The sequence below is a fragment of the Chlamydotis macqueenii genome, chromosome 14, assembly GCF_036417535.1.
Source record: "Chlamydotis macqueenii isolate bChlMac1 chromosome 14, bChlMac1.mat, whole genome shotgun sequence".
In the NCBI taxonomy this organism is placed as follows: Eukaryota; Metazoa; Chordata; class Aves; order Otidiformes; family Otididae; genus Chlamydotis; species Chlamydotis macqueenii.
Window position 1 is genome coordinate 20,602,365 of NC_141569.1, and position 20,032 is coordinate 20,622,396.

Genomic DNA, 20,032 nt, shown 5'->3' on the forward strand with positions numbered 1-20,032 from the left:
ACTTCAAACAGTTCCAGTCCTTCAAGCACAGGGCTAGAGAGGTGCACTTCTCCTTACAGCAGCACTCTCAATGAAAGTTGAACTCTCCTCATCCCCCTTGCTGAAAGAGGGGGAAAAGAACAAAGCCAGTATAGTTTACAGATTAGCATTAAGATTTTTATAGGGGGAAACAGGGATTTGAAGATCCTGAAGAGGGAACTGTACCTGAGTCTCTGACTTCTTAAAGGAACACTCTACTCTTCAGCTATTAGGGATAAAAGTAAGCTCAACATTTCTTTCTCCTCCAAGACCTGCTCAGGTTCATGAAACAAACAAACAAAAAACCCAAACAAACAAAAAAAAACCCCTGGATGTCTTCTCTCAGGAGAGATCTTAGCTGTGAACCAGGATGCATCCCTGTGGAAGGTACATGAGAATTGGATTTAAACCTTCCTTATTTGGTTAATTTAAATGTAATTAATTTATGTTGATTTTAGTACACTCCAGGCCAGCAATAAGAACAAAGCATGTTGACAACAGACTCCTCCAAAGCACTAGAAAAACCATATCCACAGGTGTAGTAACTAAGAGCCACACTGACATTAGTCAGCTAAGCTTATCTATGCAGACTGGGCACCTAGCTCAGAGAGAGGTGAATCAGTTAACTATGGAGCTTACTATTTCTAGGATTCTTTGATTCTGTTCCCAGGATATTACAGCTGACAATTAAAAATTCTGTGCCTTATTTGTAATTCTGTTGCATCACTACAATGCTAGTGTACACACTTGATTCAAGCTGGTGTCCAGTGCAAGTGCGCTAGTTTAATTTGCTATCAGCTCTACTGTAATGAGTTCATCCATCACCTCCAGCTCAAGGTTGCGGAACTCCAGCAGCTCATTCTGGTCTCGAGCATCCTGCAGCTCCTGTTGCAGACGGTTGTTTTCTGCTTCCAGTTTCTCTATCTAATAGAAATACGTAAATTCAGGAACTGTGTGACTGTTACAAGAAACATTGAATATTTGGTGAGTAGTAGTTGAGGTAGCATAGTCAGTGCAAAATCCAAACTCTAGAGATGATTCACTACTTGCTGTTTCACCTCAGTGAGTCTTTAGTTTACAGGTGAACTTCTGCTCATCAACTTCCTGAACATCATAAAATGCTTAGGCTGGAGGTTTTCCTAAGATAATCCAATCTTAGTGAAGATCAGTGGGGAAGTTAACTGTACAGAAGTGTCAGGCTAGCTATTAGCTTATTAAACACACTGCATTAGCTATTAAACACACTGCTCTCAAGGTAAAGCATTGGAATTGATTGGCTTAAGAAGGTATGTGGAGAGATCATTGTTGGAGGACTCTGGGAACAGGTTGGATAAATGTCTATCAGAAATGACACAGAAACAGCTGCACCTGCCTTGGAGAAGAGCTTGGGCTAGATCAGAGATTCCCAAAGTGTAGTACATGAAGCACAGATGGCACGCAGGAGAGCTGTCTTTGTGCAGGCAGTTACCTGAGCAGCCATCCCACTTCGTGCAAGCACTTGTGTGAACTGCACAGCAAGCATCCCCACATGAGTAGTTCTGTCAGTCAGCAGATAGACTTAAATACCACCCATTGGCCAATTGTCTATAGCTTGCTTGTTGTGGACAGCTCCACCCGTAGCTCCTCAACCTGCTCTCTTCTGCAAGTCTCCAGCTAGTGTCAGGACATGCACTTTGCAGCCAGGTTGTCCGAGTAGGGCCCAGACAAGGGCAGCTAGGGAACATGGTAATACTGAGGTCAAATGAGACCCCATGGGTCAGTTTGTCTGGATGGGGAAGGATGGCACAGGGCTGCAGACTTACTAGGTGTGTTTATGGAAGGGGAGAATCTCAGGCTAAGAAACCTCATCTGGGGAGGTGAAAGATGGCAGGAGACCTGGTGCTGGGAGTTATGGCCTCTTGCTGATGGCAGTCATATGTACGGCCACTGCTGTTAGTATTGGTGATATGCAAGCAGTGTTGAAAGCCTTCATATCCTTATATTCCATGATTAAAAATATATACATATATACAAATATACACACAAACAGGTGATATTCCTAAATGTACCAAGGGACTGAGCAATACAAGTTCCACTGGACCTAGGGATGACTTTAAGCCCTTAAAAATATACAGAATGCACAAGGACTAGGAGTATGAAAGGGTCCTGGTGTTAGAGGGTGACTGAATTTCTACTCATGTTTCACACCCAGCTGCTGAGCTCAAAACATCCTGCCAGTGCAGCAGCAGCTGCAGCAGACTCCTTAGGGCAATGCTACTGGAACACAAGGGTCTGTGCCTCTGAGCCAGAATGACACGTAGAGCAGAGCTGGTGCATCAGCAACTGCCAGCAACAACAGTGCCTAAGCAGAGCTGGAGCGAGCTTGTCTTTCCATATGTTATCCTGCCTATATTAATCCTCATACTATACCTATGAACACCAGACTGCATGTCCAAGAAGTGTACTGTAGGATCTAGATTACTCTTCAGAGTGAGCACGCAAAACTTGGGAACATACCTTGTCTAAAAGCTCTTGGTTCCTCTTTATGAAAAGCTGTTTGTCTTCCACCCAGTGTGAGTCCTGTTGGATGAAGCAGTACTTTTACAGAGTAATCAAACTCCATGAGGTTGGGCACGTTTATTGATAATTGGAGCCACAATATTCTGGCTTTAAAATCCTACAGAAACATTGTTTACAGAATAACAATGTATTACTCTACCAAGCTGTAGTAAGGCTTCTGAACTTGCTAGACCTGCCTGTTAACTGAACAGCGACATTACGTCTCGTGGAAGTCTTGTGCTAGGTATTTCATAAGCAGACCAGGTAAGACCCAAAATAGGAAAAGAAAACACACAAGAAGCACTTACCTGCCCTTTCTGTGCCAAAGTTTTCTCCAGATCTTCTATTTTGGCTTTATACCTCTGGACTTCAGCTTGGAGCTGCTCCTGAGCCTGTTGAAGTCAGGCATAGCATTAAACAGTAACAAAACCAGCAATGCGACTGGTATTAAAAGGAAACCAAGCACAGTAGAGCCTGAGTTTATGCTGTTGCTTCCACTGAGCGAGTAATCGTTACAAGGATTCTGGCTCAGCGATGTTTTGTGCCACCCCTCAGATGAGCATACAGATGACACAAGAGAACAGTGGTAGATCAGCCCTGTCTCCCCTCCCAAGCCTATGATTACTACGTATTGCACTAGAGTAGTGAAACACAAGCTCAGGTATTTGGGGTGACAGGCTTTGCTCAAAGACCCTAGTAAGGGGCAGTCCCTGAACTGAAGAAAAGTGCTCAGTAGACCAGAGTGGCAAAAGGCAGTGGAAAGAAGCAGTTGTAACTGTCTAGGGTGTCTTCAATAGCTGACTCAACAAAATGCTAAACAACCTGGTGCGATCTCATAGCTGACACTGCTTTGAGAAGGTGTTTGGGCTGGAATCCGCCTGAGGTCCCTCCCAACCTGAATGATTCTATTATTTTATTAGAGGGATAAAATTTTTAGCCTTGGAAGGTTTACTGTAGTCTGCATCACATTAAAATTTGAACATAATTTGCATTTCTCTGTTAGAAATATTCAGGAGTATACTCCTAAAGTTGCTGCAATGTTTGCCTTTGTGAAAACCCACAGGCCTCCATTTAATTTAAAATACAACCCTTTCACACCTGGGCAAAAGATGAGAAAACCCTCTGTGATTCTGTGCCAAACGGCAGAATTGACTGCTTTGGCATGCCTGCCTAACTGCAGTTTTCAGGTTCAGGCGGAGGACAGCCCCTTGTAAACTCAGTTGTGTCCATTCCTAATTGTCCCTCTCTTTAAAGGTACTCAGCAAATGAGTGAAATGGACATCTCTCAGTTGTATGGACATTGTTATATAACTCCATTCCCTTGTACGTCACTTTGAGGGGTCTGTATGTCCTGATAGCAATGAAATGCTTTTACCCTCAAACAAATACTGACCTTGGCTTCTCTTTCAGCATCTATGATGCCTCCTGTCTGCTCCTGCAGTAGAGCATATGCTCTCTGCAGGGCCTGGTACTCCTTTGTCAGCTGTCGAAATCGCAGCTCTGATTCTTCCGCGGCTAAACCCTGAAGGATAAGAAAGGACATGTCTAAAGCACCAGACAGTAAAGCACTGCCAAAGCAAAGAATGCAAGTGTGATTTGTTAAGCACAATAGTTGGTTTACACATCTTGATTCAAATAGCTTTTTTGGTGAGCTTGCTGTGATAAGAATTAATAAGAATGTGGAATTTATACAGTGTTTATAGGTCTTTAAGCTAAAAGAAATGTGATAAATTTATTTTCTTGAAGGGGCAGAGGAAAAAAAATAATCTCAGACTGCAATGAAGTCATAACTGTAGACTCCATGTACTAGATTTTGAAAGGACTTCTCAGCATTTCAGTATATCAGTAAACAAAATTGAGGCCAAACTTTATGAAGAACTTATCACTCAATATACACTATAAAAACCTAAGTGTTTTTGAGAGCCTGGCCATTTGTTTTGGAAGTCAAAGTCTCTTGAAAACCTGTCCTTGCCTAAGGGAAGAGTCAAATCTTACCTCATCCAGATCATCATCTGGGGTTGCTGGTGTTCTGTCTGTTCTATATGAGGCCACAGAGGATGTTTCAGAGTCCATGGAATCATCATCATACCCAAAAACTGTATCCACCACATGTCTCTAAAGAAGGGAAAACATTATTTCTGAATCTCCTTGGAAATAGGCAGCATGAGTTTCTGATGGGGGCAGGGGGGAAGGTTAGTTCAAAATCACATTGCTAGTTACTTTAAAAAGGTAAGACATGCAAAAAGAGCAATGGGCTACCCCTGCAATTACCATCTCCAAACAAACCCAAAGGGAACCATATTGAAGATTAGGTCTTGTGCTGGTGGAGAATGAGTTTGCTGATTAATTTTTCTGACCTGAGGATCTGGCTCAGTCTAAAACCTGGAAAACATAACAGGAGCAACAACACGCTAAAGGAAAAGTCTCTGCCCTTGCAGGAAGGCAGGAGAATTGTTTGTTAACCCCTAACCCCTAGCTGTTCAGAAGACATCTATCAACACGCAGACTGCTGTGCAAAGATAACACCATAAAGAGCTGGAAATGTGTGCAGAACAGGGAACCTTCCTTCTTCTCTCACAGACACTGATATTTTTAATATATTAGTGCTTCTCTCACTGATATTGCTATTGGAGTAAGTGACTGAAAGCTATGCTAATACAAAACCAGCATGAAGGAACTTTTATCTCACACATCTTTCTAGTACTATAGCAAGTGCTGCATGTTGTAAGAGATCGCTCACACTACACAGTTTGGTTCTATGTCTGACACCTCACTATCTCCAATCTCAGTAAGTGAATTAAATACAATGAAAACTGAGAGTCCTGTCCTATGAAGGTATAAGGTGCTTGACCATGCAGGCTTGGTTTCAGGGTACAGATTTGAGCATTTAAATACTTGGCTTATGAATAATTCTGCAGACAAACTGATTGATGAGCATTTAAGATGCACTCCTGCTTTGCAACATTTTTCACTTTTGCTGACAGGTTACAACCTTCTAAATCTGGAATCTGAATCACACAAAAAACATAGAATACTAAAATCAAAGAATGGTTAGGGTTGGAAGGGAAATTTAAAGGCAATCCAGTGCAACCCCCCTGCAAGAAGCAGGGACATCTCCAACCAAATCAGGTTGCTAAGATGCCAATAACCTTTTGTATATATTATCTTTTTTTTGTTCATTATTTTTCAAAGTGATGACAATAACCATATTCTCCCATGTTATAATCTCTGGCTCAGAAATAAAGTTGACTGATGAAAATACTTTTTAGTCCTTGTCTCCCAGTTGTCTGCTGTATGTTGCCTCAAAACCCATATAGAAGCAACATGATGACACATCTAGGATTTACTGGTCTGAAATTCTGTGTGTATAAGAGAGCATTGCATTACTTTCACAGAACATAGCTGATGTACTAAGGGATGTCCTCGGAGAACAAAGAGCAACCAAGCTCTGTTTCCTACACAGTATTTCCACTTTCTGCAGGTGGGACACAGCTGTTGCAAAGTCATTCTTCCTATCTAGCTGACAAAGGAGCTATTCGGACCACTACTGACTGCTAAGTTCTAAAATTCTTGTAAATTATACCAGCTTTGGACTTGACCCAATTCAGGGTAATACAAGGGGTGGCCAAAGGCTTGTCGAACTGAGCAGGAGAATGACACTCAATTTCTTGAGTGAAGCAGAAACTTCCACTTGAAGAATAAAGATGCACAAAGATTTTGTTTTAGCCCATAAGTGCTGTGAAAAACAGATAGCAGAAAATAGATAGGAAGGTCTCTGGACATATAAATACATCTCAGTATAATAGACCTTGAGACCAATATTATAGAAATCAGATGGCAAGAAGATTATTACTATTTCAGAGGGAGGGGGGAAAGCCTCATTTTGCTAAAAATACAATTGCTACACACCCTTAACTGAATTACAAAGCAGACTTAGGAAGCTCTCCCAAAGTAACCCGATCACTAAAGCAGATTGCTATAATCCACAAACCTCTCTTTAATCAGATTGCTAAAGTGTGTTTTCCTACAGAGCCTAATAGTATTTTTATAAGCTGAAAACAATTTTCCTTCTTACCTTAATTGGCTTTGAGCTCCTTTTATGCCTTCTGCGGCGAATGAGTTTCTCCCTGTCCTGGAAAAATAAGATTTAAAAGTTACTCTCTCTTGCGTGCAGCTGTAGAACGTCAAATCTACACAGAAAATAAATCAGTGGGCTTCCACCAACTCTTTGTTCGTATGTTCAAACAGGAATCTGATTCCAGGTGGAAGGGAGGATGCATATCCAAATCTGTATATGTGTCAGCTGAGAACCCCTTGAAGAAGGGAAGATGGGATATCTGAAAGAAACTCCCCTTGTTGTGCAGTTGCCTTGACAGACTGTCAAATGACAAGCACTGATGGATTTCCTGTTAAAATCACTGTTGCAGGGGACTGGTTTGGGCTTTGTATGAGAGGCTTTCTACCTTCCCTTCAAAGGAGATGCTGCCTCTGTCTCAGTCATTAAATGATGATACGGTTGATCTCACCACTCCTAGCAACAACGTCTTAGAAAAGGCAACAGCCTGTTTTGGAGCATCTCTCTCTCCTTCCCCTCAACGTTATAATGCAAAGTCAGCTGAAGAAGGGATTGTCAGTATCAAGTGACAGAAGAACTAGTGAACCACTGTCTAGCAGCACGTGCTTTTCCAGTATATGATATCACACTGTGCGTCTGCCTCTTGTTAAGGAAACTTTTTATTGGTAGCTTAGTTATAATGGTAAAACAGCTTGGCACAGCCCCGTCTTGTGAACACGTAGGTATCTTCCCAAGCTCCACCGTCCTTAATCTGCATTCATTTCTAGAGCTCAATTCTCACACAAGACTTTTGAGTTGTAGCGGTTATGCCTCACTAGAAATTCAGTTAAATTGCACCCATGCACTCCTACATCTAAAAATGTGCAGGTGTTAAAAGTTAGATAAGATATTAACCCTCGGACCTCTAGTTATAAGAAATACTGTCAGTGGTGAACAGTACACAGGAACCGTTCCTAATTTCCAGGTGCTCTGGACATACCCTTGTTAACTCATCAATTATGTTCTGTTGTTCTATGACCTGAAGCTTTAAGAATTCAGTTTCTTGCTCCTCATTAGCCTGATCCAGATCATTGAGAGATCTTAATTTCTTTAGAGGAGGATGTGATGTCATTTTTTCTCTCTGTGGTAATAAGAAACAAACAGATAAAATAAGATTCAGCAATTAGAAGACAAAAAGACCACCCTTCATTTAAAAATTAGATAATTATCTTTCACTGAAGTTGTACAGCCCTTTAAATATGCTTCGGCTACACCATTTTTATAACTCTATTAATACTCATCAGCAATTCTTAACAATAAAGCAGCACAGCAAGGCTGAGGTCTTCAACCAGAACAACAAAGCTTTATCTATTTACTTACTGCCAGGCAATATAGCCTCTACAGCAGCCCCTGAAGGTCATATACCATAGCTCCTCCTTTGCCATGCATCAAGATGCTCCGACATCTGGCAAATATAGTTGAAGGCCCTACCTGTCCAGTGGCTACATAAATAGTATCTACTCCCACAACCCCATGCCCTTAGTGATACCCATCACATGACCATATACAGTGAGGAAATGGTCATGCTTTAGTCATCTGAAAGACATGCATCCAGTCAGAAGAGAAGGAAAGGCAAAAAAAATGTGCTACCAGATTTATTTTAACTAGAAGTCCACATACTGCGTGCTCCTCAGTGTACATGGGAGAAGAGATGGCTACAGCTCATGAGAATTACTCTAGCCACCCACAGCTTGCTAACTTCCATAATTTGGGCATCTATATCGTAAAGAGCAGAAATCAGGGAGATAAGTTAGAACATTCGTGCTGTGTGTACATACATGCACCAGCGGTGCTGCCCACTGGTGTCTAATGTATGCAGATTGCCAAGTCCCTTCTCTTTGCTGAGGGAGAGCCCAGGGGGCTGTGATCTGTCCTACCACAGCTATGGAAGAATTCTGACCCGTGACACCTGCGGAAAGTTTATCCATCTTCTGGGCATGGGTGAATTGCAGAATCTTAAAGTGGATTAACCTCGTAACACTAAAGCCTTTCTTCTGTAAGACAGGAAAGTGAACCTGATTGTCTCATCCTAATCAGCAGGAAAGCTGCATCCACTGCAGAACACTCAGCCTGCTCAAGATGAGTACAGTGGCTACTGCAAGCCAGAGACAAGATACACAAACACACTTAGCAGGGGAAGTAGTCTCAGCCTGCCAGCTTACATCTAGCAACCCAGAACTTTCACCTCTTTTTCTTATTAATGTCAAAGCAACATCAGTGCACGTAGGGGGACTTAATTCTGACTGATACCCTTCGCAACTCTACTTGAAGAATATACAGGCATAAACTGCTTTGACTCTGCTTAATATAGCTCTGATATGTGAAATTTATAACTCCAGCCAAATTTATAACAGCATCATTCTCCCTTTCCCATATCCATCTACCCTGCACGTGTTTTATGGAAAGATTGTGCTCAGTAGCAGACCAGAATTTTACTTTCCCATCATCAGCTCTAACAAGAACAGGTACACTCAAAGAAGAACATCATGCTGGCTGAAAACATCACTCTTAACAGCTTCCTTTTTGAGTTCCAGATGCAACATACTGTGGGATATGACTCAATGATGCAATTATTTTTTTTAAAAAACCAATTAAAACTTAACATTCTAACTTTGGGGATAGTGATTATGCATTAGTGATTATAGACTGTGATTATGCATTCACTTAAATATACTGCACATGTGTGCATAATACACAATATTATAGTATGTACATCCATATATACAGACCTAAGCATGGCTCTGTCTTATCAATAGTATTACACTATATACAACACATTTTCTCTGTGTATATACATGCATACACTATGCAGATGTGGCCACCATAAGACATAGATCATACAGCAATCCTGATTTTGCTCTTCAGTACTAACCATTTCTATATTTTCTTTAGTGACTGCTTTGAGTTTATCTTCCATGCGCTGCAAAGACTGCATAAGTTCATCATTTCTCTTCGTGAGGCACTTGTTCTTTTCCAGAAGAGGTTTACATTGTTTCTCAGCTTCTCGGACACGCTTCAACTGAATTGATAATAGCAATTAATAATTGCAAATAATCCAAATAAAATATATTTTTTCTCCCTCCTTTCTTATAAGTATTTTTGTTACCTCCCTGTTGGGCTACTGTCCCAGTAAAATGCCAAAGTGATCTAACGCAACTGATGCTTACAGCTTCCATAACTTACTTTTTCTCTAAATCTCAAAGCATAATTCTGAGTATCCATTTATGAAAGACGGCTTTATCTATGGTAAAACTCAGACACAGAGATGAAGCAACCCAACACACAGTCAGTTAACTGCAAAGTTGCTACAAAAGTCAAAAAGTGCTTTATCTGCAAGAAAACCTCTGATTTTCTCATTGACAGATTGCACAGGTACCTACTCAGTCTGGATCACAGCAATAGCAATATAGTTGTAAGTCTGGTTTTTAATGCCGCACAGTGAAATACTTGTGCATACGCACAATGAGCTTTGCTTTAATCAACAAATCACATAACATTTAAAGAACAAATCCATAAGACAGGAAGGTATCTTAGGGCATGCTTGGAAGTTCTAGTATTGGTACAACTAGAGTTTTAACTGAGATCTCTTCCTGTGAAAAGTGAGTTCCATACCATGATAACTGCCTTTTTCTAAGGGAGGACAAGGATGGCATGTGGCTGCGAAAAGACATTATCTATGTACCTAGATGATCTACATAACAAAGGCACTGTCCCGGTCCTGCATTACTGCTCATCACTGGGAGGTTCCTACGCCTTGCAGTTCTGATGAGGAAAGGACTGCAAGAGTTTTCTTGGTTTTATTTTTTTTTTTCCTTATGAAAAAAATTGGCTGAATATTTAAAAACATGCAACAGCTAATCAAGCTGACTCATCAGACTCCAAGATAGTCAATATCACAGAAATTTGGGAGTTGAGAGCTTTTCATAACTGAAGACAGACACATGAACATATTTGTAATTTGCAATCTCGATAAGACATTATTTTGCAAATATTACATTAAGAACATTGAGGAGATCCAAGCCAGCTAAATTTATATGAAAGGAATGCATTAGGACACCTAGCTCAGGAATTTAAAAAAAAAAAAAAAAAAATTAAAAAATTAAAAATCAAGAGTTGAATTTCACCACCCTCATCCTAAATCACAAAAGAAATATGGAGAGGTTAAAAGGCCAGGGTATTGACTTCAACACACACAGATATCATCACCTAGGAGTAAATCAGATATAGGGATCAACTCACCACTGTCCATTCTCCCTAGATCAGATACTTAATTATTCTCAACTTGGTCAAATACTGGACTACAGACATTATTTCATTTACAAGACAAGTCTCACCATAAACTGTTGTATGTCCAAAAGGTAAAGGAGGAAACATAAGCATTCATATAGAAACCTATAAGCCTCTCTGCCTCAACTTTCATTGTGATTTTGTACTCGTATCACTTCAATGAAATTACTGTTTAATTCTAGGATTAAAAAAAAATCATCCTCAGCCTCCTGAGTGACTAGCCTGATAGATGGAATATTCATCACTGGCTATCATCGGCTATCATCCTTGGATCTTCTTCTCTTGGCTTTTCCCTGTGGCTCCCAACTCCTCTGCCGAATAGCGCAAAGCTCACACACCAGTTCATTTCGTTCGTCAACAAGCAACGTGTTCCTGTCTTCCAGCTTCCGGATTGTGGCATTCAGCTCTGCTATCCTCTTCTGGTTTCTGCGCAAATCCTGTTCATTGGCAACAACATAATACAGTTACTGATTCTTTTCAAAACACATGCTTGGGAAAAAAATCCTCAAAAACCACCCACCAATCAACTTCAGCTGTCACCATCAACAAATTATATTTATGGATTTTTAGAGTCTTGAACACGCTGTCAAAATACATGTATTTTTGGAAGAACATATATCTGGTTTGGGGAATACTTTAATTGAAAGTTTTCAGCTGTTTAAAAAAAAAATAAAGAGAAAACAACCAAACAGATGTTGATATCCTTTTATGATAGGGAAGAAAAAGCAAAAAGCTAGAAGATTCTAATTTTTATCTCCTTTTCTTACACATTGCTTCTATTTGCTGAGCCACTATGTCAGGTGAAAAAGTAAGGACACCCCTTTCAGTATCAATTGCATTTACATTCCTCATTTGTATATTTGTAAATATGTGTATATATACACATTTGTGGTGTAAACATCACCTATTTAGTCACACAACCAGTGAGTTGCATGTTTTGTGAATGAGAGAAAGAGCTGTATATGTAGAGAGTAAGACACAAGAAACAGAAGGATCTCCTAAGAGTCTCCCAGATTCCCCCCAGCCCCTCCCTGCTCATCTTTCCAATTCTATCTGGTTTTGAGGATGTATGCTATCCAGGTATTTATCTCCGTGTAATGACTCTTTCAAAGAGGCACTAATTATTTAAGATGTTTTACACTTGTAACTAGAACAACTGAGGAAACAGCCTTACAAAACTTTGTCCCACTAGCGTGCTCTCCGAAGAACCTACTGACCTAACTTCTCCATAGCGAGTGGGAATATTTTCCCACGGTATGAGAAAATATGTAAGCAAGAGCAACACAGTCATGTTTCTGTTTTGCAGGGTCCAGTAAAACCTACGTACAGGGCTGCTGCAGTGCTCTGAACCATCTCCAGCCCTTCCTGGGATCTCTCTCTTGGGACTGCTCATGTTACACTCTGCCTCCTTCACCAAGAAGAGCTGTTCATCCAGAGCTTCCTTCTGCAGCTGTAGCTTCTGCACATAGCCTGTCTGCGTCTCCAGTTCCTTCTCCAAGGAAAATATGATCCTGTCTTTAGCCTTGATCTCGTCCATCTGAATGAGAGAAACACCAGAACAATGAAGTTACTGTGTAAAGGCAGCAGCATTTGAGCCTTCTCTAATCTAGTAGTATATGATTTACTTAATAGGAGCCTTCACCACTTAAATCTGCTATACCATACTGCACCAGGCTTGTAAGACAATACACTTTGGGGTTTCAGCCATAACCATACGCTGGCACAGTAGCAGATTCTCACCAGCCTTCCACAGAGCAAAGCCCAGGAACTGAGTGAGCATGGTGTGATGTGTTAACGGATAACTGGATGGAGAGTTCAGGCTTTCACATTGCATTTTGGTCAGTTGTTTATACTCATGAAAAATAAGTATAAACTCTGAGAAACCCAAAAGTTTAGACTAGCTCCTGCTCGTGTAAATGGAGCTACATTAGCTGAGACCATAGACATTGCGATCTGATTCTCACAAACAGAGTATTTCTTAAAGCTGACTGCCATGTTATTAATCTTCTGCTGAGTGCAAACTCAAGGCTATTAATTTTATTGTTACTTCATTTCTGCCTAATATGCCAGGACTATCCAAGACAAAAAGAACTGCCTCTTGTTTCACCTCACAGCAACTTTAAGAATTATGGTCAAGAGGAAAATTTTATATTAAAACTTAGAATAAGATCAGCCCATACAAGCCTCGCAACCACAAAAGTTGATGCAAAGCTGCTAATGTCATTGAGATCAAGAAAATCTGGTGAACCAGAATTTGCAAATCACTGGCAAAATAAAAGTACTATTATCTGGAAAGGATATACATCATTCCCTGAAAATAAAAATTTTATCTATGCTAAATTTTGCCTGAAGCTGCCAAAGATACTTTCTGGTCTTTCAGCTTTCTAGGCTTGCCAAAATCCTCCGCACAGTATTTTTCAAATGAGTAGGGTTAGATTCTGATCTCCATTAACTAGATGTCACTCTGATGTAACTTCCTCCACTCTGATAGCAATACAATGGATTTGGAAACCACTTGTGTCAGATAAAAGTAAAAAGAAAAAGTCAGATAAAAGGAATTCTGGACTTGTTCAAGGTTCTTATGTGAGTAAATAGCCTTCAAAATGCCTTTCCTGAGTTGCTAAAAATAAAATCATACAATATATAGGTGGAACCCGAGTTGATCTTAATGTTACTAAATGGCTTGGTTTTATCCTGAATTTCAGTATAGTTCCTTTTTATACTGAAACCCTGAAAACAGATCCTCAATTTCAGGTGAGAAAAAAAGAAAAGTAACTTGTCCTCATGGCTACACAGAACTGCAAACGGGGATCAAAGTAACAAGAAGGGTCAAAATTCAGAAGGCAAGTATGAAGAATCCACCACTACTAGTCTGTACTATAATGTTGATCATTTTGGCAACACAAGAATATACCTCCAGTACACAGACTTTGAACTGGGGTGAGGGAATTCATTCTTGACAGTTTAAATCACCATTTCTTTTATTTAATTGTGAAATTTTGAATTCCAGTTTTCAAGCCAAACTTTCCACCGTTGCAAGCAGGTCCAGCTCCCCAGATGCAAGAAAACACAACAACTTGCACCATTGCTGACGTGGGCCTCATTTTGTTAGTTTTCCACAGCAATTACTGAAGGCTGTGCCAAGACCAAACCAAAAGATATCTCTCTCCTCCCTCTCCTCCTGTGTTTAGGATACCATCACAAGGGCTAGAGAAGCTAACAAACTGCAAATGCAAATGTAAACACTCTTTTTCTAACACTTTGCATTGCACACATATTAGCATCTCAGCAAGCCAAATCCTTATGGACTAGGCCAACCACTCTCTTACTTTAAGGTGTTAGCTGCCATCACAGTGGTTGTTCTAGCTGACTCACCATGATCTATTTACTGCTGAGAAATGACAGTGAGAAGTTTGTAACACTTTTGCAAACCGAGGTGCATTACAGAGCTGCGTTATTCACAAAAAGCTAAGAGGCACGAGAGGCAAACTCACTACAGCGTAAGGGAACAGACAAACTGTTTTGATTACTGACCAGGCGGCGAATATCCCTTTCACTCTCCCATTTGATCTTGGAAATGGCTTCCTGGTGGGACTGATGCTCGCTCCGAAGATCCCCCGCCTTGATCTTATCAGCTTGGATCATATTGTTAAGGGCCTCATCTACCTGCTTTTTCGCAGACTTCAGTTCAGTAATTTCCTGCAGAAGCTTAAGGCGCTCGGAGTCAAACTGTTTTCTGGCCTCTTCACGAGCCTCAATAGTCAGCGCTGTCCTTACTTTATCACTGCTCCCATCCCGCAGCGCACACAGCGCTGACTTGAGGCGTTGGATTTCGCTGTCTCGGACTTTCACCATCCGTGTCATCTCCTGTTCATGCTGTTTAATGAGGTTCTCCCTCACAGCCTGCAGCTCCTTCATTTTCTCCTCATGGAGTTTGGCTTTTAGCTCCGTGATCTGTACGGTCTGCTTGCGCTGCTCCACCTCGCGGATACGCTTAGTTTCTTGTGTCTTCTCTCTTTCAAGTTTAGCAACCTACATTGAGATAAAATAAAGTCACCTGCTACCAACATAATGTTATCAAAACAAGCCCACCCAGACACACAGCCACATCAAATTGAGGAAGACCCTGCTGCAGGCCCTAGATGATCCTCCACCCTCCTACAACAAAATAAGGGCCAGCTCCTGGGGCATTCACAAAGATTTTACACTGTCTTTACTCAAGCCAAAACAACTCTGTCTTCTTCAAGTGTCTTGCCTCAAACAGTGACACTACACATACTTTCAGTATTTCCTTAGGAAATAAGACTCCGTGTATACGTGTGCATTTCTCTAATAGCTTTTTAACCCATCAGTCAACATCAGTCAAATTCACCAGAAAATTAGAGGGCTCAGAAATAGCTAGGTTCGTACAACTTTCATGATCACGGGCAGTTAATCAGACGAGAGATAAGTGCTTGCCTCTATGTGATCCCAACTGAGGCAAGGTGTAAGCCTGAAAGTCCAGGAAACATTTCATCTTTTACAGATGTTCTTACCCATACACAGAGCCTTAAATGGCATTTGTAGTCACTTCTTAAACACATATCCACAGAAAAGCATGCTTCCCTGGTTATGCTTATGGAACAACTAGCTTTACTTAAAGCATGTAATTTGCTACTCTTCATTAACAACAGCTTTTAAAGTTCTTTATCCACAGCTTTGGAATCAAAGTTACAGAGCAGCCCATCAGTCCTCAGTACCCTTACACTAATATACCTGTGTGCAACTTCATGCCCCTGAACAATTCCACAATAGAAACTTGTGTGAAACTTTACCAAAGGAAAGCAACATATACGGAATGGTTTCAGTTCAAAGCAAACTCGGTAGGTTAGCTATTTACAGTGAAAAAAAGAATATGGTTTCAAAGACTGTCAGAACTTCCTTGTTAATTCCTTTTTAAGGACCACAGAAAATGAGGAAGAACGAGCAAATCTTTCAGAAAGAAAAACCAGGGGAAAAACCTTATGAATAAGCATAGTAGTAGGTCATCTGAAAGCCCTCCAAGAGACATTGGTGGTCTAGCCTGCAGGTCTAATTGATACTTAGAGAGGATTTAGTGAAGACAAGAAGTGCTGTCAGCTATAGTAGAGCTGATCAACTGGTTTTTTTTTCCTTCCATGCTATCCCCATCTTATTTCAGATATACCTTTCCCAAAATAAGCCATTAGAAGAGTTTGAAAGCACACTTTTACTTCGGTTTCAATCATCAAAGTAACTCTGAGAAATAACAGACTCTAAAAACGACAGGCATCTTCCTCAGAAGGCTCCACGGAAAACAAGTCTGAAAGATTCTCCTAGAACTGCCTCCACAGGGCTCTACAAAAAACTGCACAAAAACTTTTCAGAGCAAAGTATTCAATATACATATTTTTTAAAGGTGGTCTGTACTTACAACTGCCAGTGACTTCTCTGGAGGACTTCAGAGACTATTGATGCAGTAACCATGTGTAATAATAAATGTCATATGCAACAAGAGGATTTTGCAGCCAAGGACTAAAAAGCAATCTCTTTTAATCACATCTGTACAGTTCAGGTGAGATGTTAAAGTGCCTTTACTACATAGATCACTTCTGAGAAGAAAACCACACATAACCTTAGCCCCTCAAGGCCAAAGCCCTTAGGACAGCTTTTTGGTTTGCATTCACCCCTTTATTGTTCTAGGTTCATCCTTGATTTTGAATACTAATGACTGAAAATGAGCCTGATGCCTTCTTTCTTTCTTGCAACACATCTCTTCCTATTTATTAAAAAGGGTGTTGAATGCACTGCCATAAAAAGTGCAATTATTGCGAGTGATCCATTCTGGCATGGTATAGAAAGACACATCCAAACTTTCAACAAAGCAGTTTGGGTACCCACAGTGGTGCAATGCAGACCTAGGCAGGGCCTGAGCACAACCTCAGCTAAGCTCAGAGAACTTCAGCACTTACCATGTAAGATTTTATTGCACAAAAGCTGTACTCTGACTATAAAACACAGGTGTATTGTGCTTGCCACTAGAAGCATCTCTAAATGAAGAGGGAGCAACACTGTGGAGAGCAAAGCTACTTCAGCATCACCTGTGGGAAAATTGATGCTGCTTGCAAGGAGTTTAATAGAATGCCTGTAGAGTAGGTGTAAAACAACAGCCAGTATTTTATAATTGGATAACAGCCAGCCCATTACCTTTTTACAGGTTACAAAAGCTGTAGTAATTAAAGCGATATGATGCGTTTTGCAAGGGCATAGACAGAGAGTGAAAAGTTCAGCAGAAGATGTAGGCAAGAGCTGAAGTTGCAGCACGTAGCCCTTGTACCTAGGGGTACGTGTATTTTAGAAGCCAGGAATCCTAACCGCTTCTAAAATACATGAGCAGAGAACAGATCGAGAGCAGCCCTGAGGAGGACTTGGGGGGGCTGGTAGACGAGAAGCTCAACATGAGCCGGCAATGTGCGCTTGCAGCCCAGAAAGCCAACCGCATCCTGGGCTGCATCAAGAGGAGCGTGGCCAGCAGGTCAAAGGAGCTGGTTGTCCCCCTCTACTCCGCTCTGGTGAGACCCCACCTGCAAGCACTGCATCCAGCTCTGGAGCCCCCAACATCAGGAGGATGTGGACCAGTTGGAGAGGGTCCAGAGGAAGCTACAAAGATGATCAGAGGGCTGGAGCACCTCTCCCGTGAGGCCAGGCTGAGAAAGTTGGGGCTGTTCAGCCTGGAGAAGAGGAAGCTCCAGGGAGAGCTTATAGCGGCCTTCCAGTACCTAAAGGGGGCTACAGGAAAGATGGGGAAAAACTTTAGCAGGGCCTGTTGTGATAGGATAAGGGGTAATGGTTTTAAAATAGAAGGAAGCAGATTCAGACTGGATATAAGGAAAAAATTCTTTACAATACGGGTGGTGAAACACTGGCCCAGGTTGCCCAGAGAGGTGGTAGACACCCCATCCCTGGAAACTTTCCAGACCAGGTTGGACGGGGCTCTGAGCAACCTGATCTGGTTGGAGATGTCCCTGCTCCTCGCAGGGGGGTTGGACTGGGTGGCCTTTAACGGTCCCTTCCAACCCAAATCATTCTGATTCTATATGGGAGGCACCTCAAACTTCCACAGGTACATCTATACTACAGGGCCATGGCTATACCCTGCATGCACGACACTCAGCTGGCTTTAGACTAACTTTAGATATCTGAGATGTAACTCTGGGAGACTATTGGTACCTGAACAAGCTTTAAACAGTGAATACATACCCTAGTACAGTTTGGTTGCACTTCAGATGGATTACAAGGATTGACATGGGTTGTCATGCTATACACTTAAAGAATATTTCACTCAACTTTGAAATAACGGCATGTCTTGCTGAAATATCAGCTGTTCAAAAAATGGCAACACTACACAGTTTCTAAACACTGAGTGGATAGGATGAAACCCACTGACTGGAATATGGACAAAGATGTTACAGAAGACACATTTTTTCATTTGAGGGCTAGAGGCTTCTTAAACTTGTACCTCAGTAAAAAGGAGTCTTTTCCACAGAAGTAACAGGACATCCACGGTAAAAAAATGTTGTATGTAGGGAAAGAATCAGATAGGTGTTCTAGGAGAGCTGTGTTGCATGTGTTGATTTCTGTGATGTTATTTTTTTTCCATGTGTTTCTGTCCTTCAGCACAGACACCGTTATTTAAAACCAAACCCACACTCACCTTAGATTTCTCCTGATGCAGCTCAATTTGAATGTCTGTTAGCTTGGTCCTGAGTTCTTCATTGGCAGCCTGTAGGGCAACAATCAGTGCCTCAGGCTTTTCGCCCTTGTTACGTCCTTTTTTTGACATGGTTTCTTATCAGCAAGAGTCCACGTGTTTAATTATTTCAAATATGGACTGCCATCTTTTTCTGTTCCTTTCAGTGCCAGTTAGTTCAGCACCTACTGCATGACATTCCTTAAGGTCCGACACTCAGCTGCTTTGGAAGCCCTGCGAGAAATAAGACATACTATTATTTGTCAGTGGACACTGCAGCATGACAGCTCACATGTTTACAGAACACAAGAGACAGCTCACTTCTTCAAACACTGCAATCTTTGTCTGAAAACCTGTAAGGGAGATCCCAGCACAATCAGGCTTCTGTATGCAAGACTGGTGTACTATTGGAGATTCCATATATGCCCTTCTTCCATTCTCAGAAAGGGGCACCATGCAATGAAGATAAGAGTTTGTTTACCGTAAGGATTAGTACTGCTGAGAGTACCGAACTAGAAAGGACAGGTCATTTAATAAAGCCTTGCAGTCTGAGATAACCACAAAGGAGGCACTTTAATCTCAAGGATCTACCAACAATATCTTCTCTGTAGAAGCAGAGAACTAACGACATGCAAAAGCCTATATCAGAATAGAAATTGTCCCCTTTGCCATTTCCATGCAAAAAAAAATTCCACCAATGGAATCAACTGAATTTTGGGGGGAATAAGCCAAAGTGATGCAGTAAGCTTAAACGCAAGCACATCAGCAAGATATGCAGATGAGCAAGCCAAGGCGGTTTTCCATATCACTAAGAACACAAGTGTCCCTCTGTCCCATATACCTATTGGGTGGTGGGTGTTTCTGGGGGGAAGGGCATATTATGGGGATTCTTTTATCATTCTCTTGGTTATTGGCACTGACTGAAAGCCTCGGATAAAGAGATATTCTGTCTACCAGCAAAATAAACGTGGATTTAATAAGCTCCCTAGAAACTTCTGTGTCCATGTGTCTCAGCACTGAACAGGGATTGAGATGGCACCATGCGCGTGTTCACGCAGTCACTCCGACATTCCTACCACATTCACGAAACCTGCAGAAATGACACACATCCTTTGAGATGACAGCAAGAATCCTCAGTAAGGAATGTCGTTGTAACCTGAAAGAAGTAGATTCACTTCTTGCCATACTGATCCTACTATCCTGAAAACACTGTCCTATATCACCCAGGGCCTTCTGTGCTGCTCCCAGTTACAATACTCCTGAAATCTTGGCATTGCATTGTATACATACAGCTACTAATGAGAGCAAGATCTGATCCATATTTCCCA

The 20,032-nt window shown here is 41.3% G+C and overlaps 1 protein-coding gene across 2 annotated transcripts in view; it reads right to left on the reverse strand.

Moving 5' to 3' along the window:
• The window catches only part of JAKMIP2 (janus kinase and microtubule interacting protein 2), a 65,388-nt gene that overhangs the window by 19,011 nt on the left and 26,345 nt on the right, over positions 1 to 20,032 (reverse strand). For both annotated transcript variants that reach the window (XR_015260115.1, XM_086758900.1), the window contains exons 3-14: positions 18,669 to 18,938; positions 14,492 to 14,989; positions 12,285 to 12,494; positions 11,296 to 11,394; positions 9,543 to 9,689; positions 7,611 to 7,751; positions 6,632 to 6,688; positions 4,552 to 4,671; positions 3,950 to 4,078; positions 2,865 to 2,948; positions 2,515 to 2,577; positions 844 to 942 (exon numbers count right to left, since the gene is read on the reverse strand). Coding sequence is in view for 1 of the 2 variants with exons in the window: in XM_086758900.1 (XP_086615026.1) it covers positions 844 to 942; positions 2,515 to 2,577; positions 2,865 to 2,948; positions 3,950 to 4,078; positions 4,552 to 4,671; positions 6,632 to 6,688; positions 7,611 to 7,751; positions 9,543 to 9,689; positions 11,296 to 11,394; positions 12,285 to 12,494; positions 14,492 to 14,989; positions 18,669 to 18,797 (1,776 nt within the window). In the remaining variant the exon portion in view is untranslated. The remainder of the gene's footprint in view (positions 1 to 843; positions 943 to 2,514; positions 2,578 to 2,864; positions 2,949 to 3,949; positions 4,079 to 4,551; positions 4,672 to 6,631; positions 6,689 to 7,610; positions 7,752 to 9,542; positions 9,690 to 11,295; positions 11,395 to 12,284; positions 12,495 to 14,491; positions 14,990 to 18,668; positions 18,939 to 20,032) is intronic.